The sequence below is a fragment of the Pleurodeles waltl genome, chromosome 8 (assembly GCF_031143425.1).
Source record: "Pleurodeles waltl isolate 20211129_DDA chromosome 8, aPleWal1.hap1.20221129, whole genome shotgun sequence".
In the NCBI taxonomy this organism is placed as follows: Eukaryota; Metazoa; Chordata; class Amphibia; order Caudata; family Salamandridae; genus Pleurodeles; species Pleurodeles waltl.
In genome coordinates, this window is record NC_090447.1 from 1,181,386,121 (window position 1) to 1,181,392,120 (window position 6,000).

At 40.8% G+C, this 6,000-nt stretch overlaps 1 protein-coding gene across 2 annotated transcripts in view; it reads left to right on the top strand.

The window, feature by feature from the left end:
- The window catches only part of ENOX1 (ecto-NOX disulfide-thiol exchanger 1), a 2,146,160-nt gene extending 2,141,242 nt beyond the window's left edge, over nt 1–4,918 (top strand). For both annotated transcript variants that reach the window (XM_069205418.1, XM_069205419.1), the window contains one exon: nt 3,135–4,918. In XM_069205418.1, the coding sequence (XP_069061519.1) occupies nt 3,135–3,266 (132 nt within the window). In that variant the 3' untranslated portion in view covers nt 3,267–4,918. The remainder of the gene's footprint in view (nt 1–3,134) is intronic.
- Nucleotides 4,919–6,000: the final 1,082 nt, after the last annotated feature.

Below are 6,000 nucleotides of genomic sequence, written 5' to 3' on the forward strand. Positions count from 1 at the left end.
GGAGAACCAGCTGTGCTCTAAGTGTCCCCCACTCCTTGCAACCTCTGCACTCCAAGGGGAACCACCAGACTCACGTGAAGCTCAGTGGTCCTGCACCAGCTTCAAGGACTTTTCACTAGCTGCTCCCACCAAAACCTGGAGCCGACCGAACGTCTCTGGCTGGTCCACAGGACATCTCGGTGACCTCGACCTATAAACAAAAGGAGATACTGCTAAACACATTGCCTGATTTGATATGCAGTTTTAACGTTTTCTCCTATTGATTCCTATGGTGTGTAATTCACATTAAAAGACTGTTTTTGCTAAACTTTGAAAAATCCTAACTTAAAAATTACTTATGCAATGTTGATGATCTTGGTCTTAAAAATGTTATAAAAATATGAAGTATTTTTGTAAATTGGTCTTGAGTTATTCTTTTGAGTGCGTGTCCACATTTATTGATACTGTGTGTACAAAAAATGCTTAGCACTTCTCCAAGATTGGCCTAACTGCTTGACCGAGCTACCATATAAATTAGAGCATTAGGTGGTCTAGGTTTTACCTCTGTAAACCAAGGTAGGGTTGCTTGGACTCTCTGCACAATGCACATCATTTTTGTACCCTAGATAGAGAGCCAGCCTCCTAAAACTATAAGTTCCCGTAACCTTTAGGCTTCATTTACAAGAGGCATGCACCACTTAAGCTGCATTTTTTATGACACTTCAGTGACACAGGCCTCTCAATCATATCTATGAGGCGATGCAAAGCTACCCGGAGTGGTTTTGCATGGCCACATATATATGGATTAAGTCAACGCAGCGCAAAGTGCTGCGTTGCCTTACATTACGTCAAGGAGGCGTTTCACAGGCATGGCAGTAGGTTTCCCTATGCAACACCCATGAGTTTTGATACATTCCCAGATTTACAAGAATCTGAAAATCTGGGAATGTATCAAAACTGTGCGCCTCCTAGGTGAGGCGTAACGAGGAGAAATACCTTTACTTCTCGTTTTTCCCCTTTCTATGTGTGCTGTATTCTTCTGCACACATATAAAGAGGAAAACGCCTCTATGGATTGTTTTTTTTTGCAGGAACGAGGCCCTTCTTGCACAAAAACAATTGTGCCAACAACAGAGACACCCTTGCACCAATTTGTGCACTGACACAGGCAGAAGGGACAGAAATGTGCAGTATTTCATTAATATGGCACATTCCAGCCCTTTCCTTTTCACACAAGGCAGCACAGCAAAGTGACTTGCTGCTCTGCCCTGCGTCAAAAACTCACAAATGACGCCCTTTGTTTTTTAGTGAATTTCTAAGGATTTTTAATGTTATTTCCTAACTATAACATCCATGTAACCTTTGGTTTTTCAGTTAATATGTAGTTTTTTTTAATGTAAAGTAATATTTCATAACCATATGTTTATCCAACTACGGCAGTGGTGAGGGGTTGGCCTCAGGGCCTGTCCTGCAACCAGGCACCTTTGCAAACCTCTTGCATGTCGACAACCCCATGCTGTGCATGGCCTTTGGCTGTGCACAGCAGAAGGTTGGCCACAGGACCTGGCCTGCAGCCAGGCCCTGCAGCGAGGCCCCCCACATGCAGCCAACCCCACGCTGTGGGTCTGTGAGTGGGTTTGTGAGTGGCTTTATTGGTGTGTCACTGGGTGTGTGACATTGTGAGCGTGTATAATTGGTTGTGTGAGTGCAAGTGTGAGTGGGTGTGTGGGTCTGTGAGTGGATGTGTGAGTTGTGTTGTGTGTCTGTGAGTGGCTGTGTGATTCTCAGTATAGGTCTGTGAGTGGATGTGTGGGAGTGTAAGTGGGTGTGTGAGTGAGTGTGTGGACTGTCTGAGTAGATATGTGAGTAGGTGTATTTTTTTTCATTGGTGTCTTAATCCACAGATGTGCTGCAGAATCACAAGAGCAGCGTTCTGAGTGCTGCAGTGGATCTGCAGATCTTGTGCACCTGAAAAAATATTTGGGGGCATTTTTTACCCAAGAGGGGTCCCTCACAGACCCCTCCATCAGTCCCGTCTGGTTAAGGTAGGGCTACCTTGACCCCTTAAATCAATTTAAATGTTAATTTTATTTCCCTCCCCCGGGACCAAGTGCCGATACACAAAATGGAAGCCCCAACTTTCTGCTCAGGTTGTGGCCAGCCAATCATGGCATAGATGTTGGTGTGCAGATCCTCGGATCTGTGGTGGATCCACCTCTGTAGATATACATAAACTGTGGTGGATCCACCTCCCTGGATATACTTAAATCTTTTTTCTTTCATAACTCTAAAACTACTGAACAGATTTACATCAAATTACAAAAAGAGATCTTTTTGGACAAAGATCTAGTTTCTGCCAAATTTGGTGTAATTCTGTTGAGCAGTTTGGGCTGTATTTGTGTCTAAAATCGCTATGGGAAATTGGATGGGGAAAATGTGTTTTATGACCCCCGCCCCCTTTTTTCTCGGCACCCGCTTGATGAATCACCCCCAAACTTTCCAAACAGGAGCCTAAGTGAGTGGCTAACTAGTTTTGACAGTTTTGTGAAGATTATTATTAGCAAAACAAAGAACCCTTTTCCTATGGAAACTATTCCCAAAACCTGAATGTTATTGTGGATTTAGATGCATTAGCGATGTATTTATTTTCCAGTTTTGTTACCTCATCAGGAGAAAATCTAATTTAATTTGACAAAAAGGCCGATTTAAAGCTTTCTGTGTCAAGCAAATCCTTTCTCTGCATTCTTCATGAACCCAGGGTGTTTTTCATATTGTAATATTTGAACTAATGTGATTATAGCCTTAGAGCCCGCCATAGCGGGTTAAAATGGCCATTGAAGGCCTGCTCCAGCATTTGGCGAGGGCCTTCAACAAGGGAGTGGGACTTTAATTGCCTGTATAGCCCAGCTACGATGGGCTATAAGGCTATTAAAACATTCTGCCACTAGAGGGCAGAATGTTCTAATAAATAAGACAAAGTCCTTGTGGAGCCCGAGGGGATGACCAAAGCCCAGAGCACTCCATTGTCTCCAATGAAGCTCCCAACATTCCAATGTTCTAATTTAATGTTAATTTGTCCACTTAACATCAAATGATTCTGCTCTCATCATGCTCAATGTGGTAATCTATTTTGCCCTCTTTTTTTCTCTGCCTTAGATATCTTCAAATGAAATAGAACTGCTATTGACAAGACTGCCACATATGTTCAAGCAAGAGTTCACTGGTGTAGGGGCAACTCTGGAAAAAAGATGGAAGTTTTGTGCCTTTGAAGGAATTAAATCTACTTGACAATGAAAAGCAACAGAGCATATGAGAGGAACTATCCCAGCATAAGGCATCTGAAATATGAAGGCCAGTGAAAGTCTGAGAATAAGGAAGGCCCTACATCTATGATGTTCTGAATTGTGTGGAATTGTAGACAAACACACATTCCCGAAACCTGTTATAAAAGGTGGAAAGATGTGACCTCCATACAGTTTGAGAAGTTGCACTATTGAAACTCTAACCAGATCGATCATGATATGTACAAAACAACAGTGCATGGCGAATGCAGAAGATTGATGGACGTTTCTGTTACGCTAAAAAAGAACCCTCTTATGCAACTCTAGCTCACCATATGCATTTTCAATGAGTTTCGGGGTACAACGTAATAACACAGTATGAACCAGAAAAACAGTCCTCTCTCTTGTCAGATTTCTGTGATTTAATAAAAAATGTTCCCTTATTGAGTACGGAAGCATGGGTTCTATAGAACATTGGCTCACTTTGGTATGCTTTCAACAAGTTGCTGAGAAACATTTCTTGGAACAGTTATCACAGATAGACTCCTCAGTGTGGACTTGCTGTCTTCCTCATTCCACAAGTTATTGTCTGTCCATTACCTCCTGCTGGACCATCTATTTTCTTTGTCCTGCATATTAGCATCGATTCATTTCTGTAAAACATCCCAGGATTCGCCGGGGTGAATGGCAAAGGCAATTGTTGTTTGGGCTGCAATTATATATAAAGCGTGGTATTTGTGTCATGTTATTGGTGATGAACAATAATGACCTACGGTGGCGGAGGCGCTGCTTAAAGGGCACAGTCCACCTTAGAGGAATGGACTTTTTTTTCAGACCAAAGTTTTGGACTCTGTGAAATCCAGGATCTTCGTGGTGTGCAGTGTATTGCACAGATTCTTACAATCCTACAAGTATTCTCTGTATGAATTTACATTTCCCTGCTGTGCATGTTTAATGTGTCTTGTCTATATGTTTTCACAATTGTGGCCAGGAGGGTGGGACGATCAGGGGAGGTAAATTGCAAATCTGTGTATGTTTTTATTTAGTTTTATTATCTCCGGTTTGTTTAGGGTCATTGCCTGCCAATTTTGAATAGGGCTTGGTTTTTCCATTTTCTCAAGAATTAAATCTTACTCTCTTGATCTGGGATTTTCATATGTTGTGGTGTTCTTGGGAAGCCTATTGGTGCCTTAACTCTGTAAAAAATACGTAGTCAGGATGGGGGAAAACATAATAATGTGATGTAATTTGCGTGTTCCCTTGGAGGGAACATTCGCCTTCATGTATAAATAATATCCCTGCTGCCTTCCGGATAAGCAGTGCAGACTGCTGAGTTTCTACTCCCGATGCACTGTTGACTGAATATGTATGTTTACCCACACCATATTGGTATGTCTATCACCTTATCGATCTCCTACTTACAATGGCCAAAATGGAGGAGAAACTCGTGATATGAAGTAACATTACTATTATTTTAGTCAATTTTAGATCCTATTCGTCAGATCCCTTGTCATCCAATAAACAAATACAAAGAAACTCTGATATCATATTTCATTATAGTAAAATATTGAAAAGGTGCATTAAATGATTTTGTTGTGTTGGAGTCAGGTTGTTTTATAACAAATATGCTTTCAAATAAATATAACTCTTTTCCTAATATTTAAATGCCTGTCATTGTTTGTTCCATTTTTTTTTTTAACAAAAGGTACGTTTGCCAGTGACTGCTGGTGATCTTTTAGTAAGTGGGACATTAATACACTCCAGAGTCCTACAGGCTACAAGCGTGTTTTACCATGAGATGAATTTGAAAAAATGGGATCAAATTCTGCATACATCAGCGTAATTTTTTCATACTCTAGATAACAAGCATTGGCACTGCCAATAGGTTAGGCTTTAAAGTAATGTTCTATGGTAATGTGCAGCATTACAAGTAGATAGCATGGGAATGGATATGTAATGGTGTAGAAGCAAAGAACACTACATAAGAAGTGGTGTAAGCTTAAAGGTCAGGTAGCAGTTGCACTGTCAAGCGAGACCTAAAAATCCATATAGCGGTGAAGACTGCCCTCCTCCTATCTGTGCTGCTGCCACAGAAAAATACCATAAATTAACCAATTATCTAAGACACTTTAATAGCATTACAATACCAAGTGTGTGCCCATAAAAGTTTAAGCTCAGGCAGCAGGATAAATAAATAAAATGATGACAGCTGTTTGGCGGGTAAGAACTTATTTTATGGAAGCCCACAACGTTGCTGTAATGAAGTGAAAGAGTCCTCAAAGCAGGTAAGAATGAAGGAAGCTTTAGTCCCATATTCTAATTGCCCAAGACGTGCCTCGTCCAGCTGGCTCAGAAGTCCATTCGCCACAGACTGTAGCAGTTAGTATCCTTGCTCAGTGTCCACTACACGTTAAGCCACATTTCAAACAAAAACACTTACATCATGTACATTTACCTCATAATGAATTACTTCACATCACCTTCCCAGTTATAGAACAACAACATTACAATATGTAAATTGTAAAAGTTAACCTAAATATTCTTATCATTAATATCTTACATAATCATTAAATCTATTCAGACTTTTTCTAATACGAGATCCAACCACTCTCTTGATATCACTCTTGAGAGTATTTCTGTCTGTCTTCTGAGGAGACATCCTGGAGGGAAGCCTCACCAACATACTTAACGTTATTATTCACACTTCCAATTTGCAACCATTGTTCCCAGTCAGAATCAAG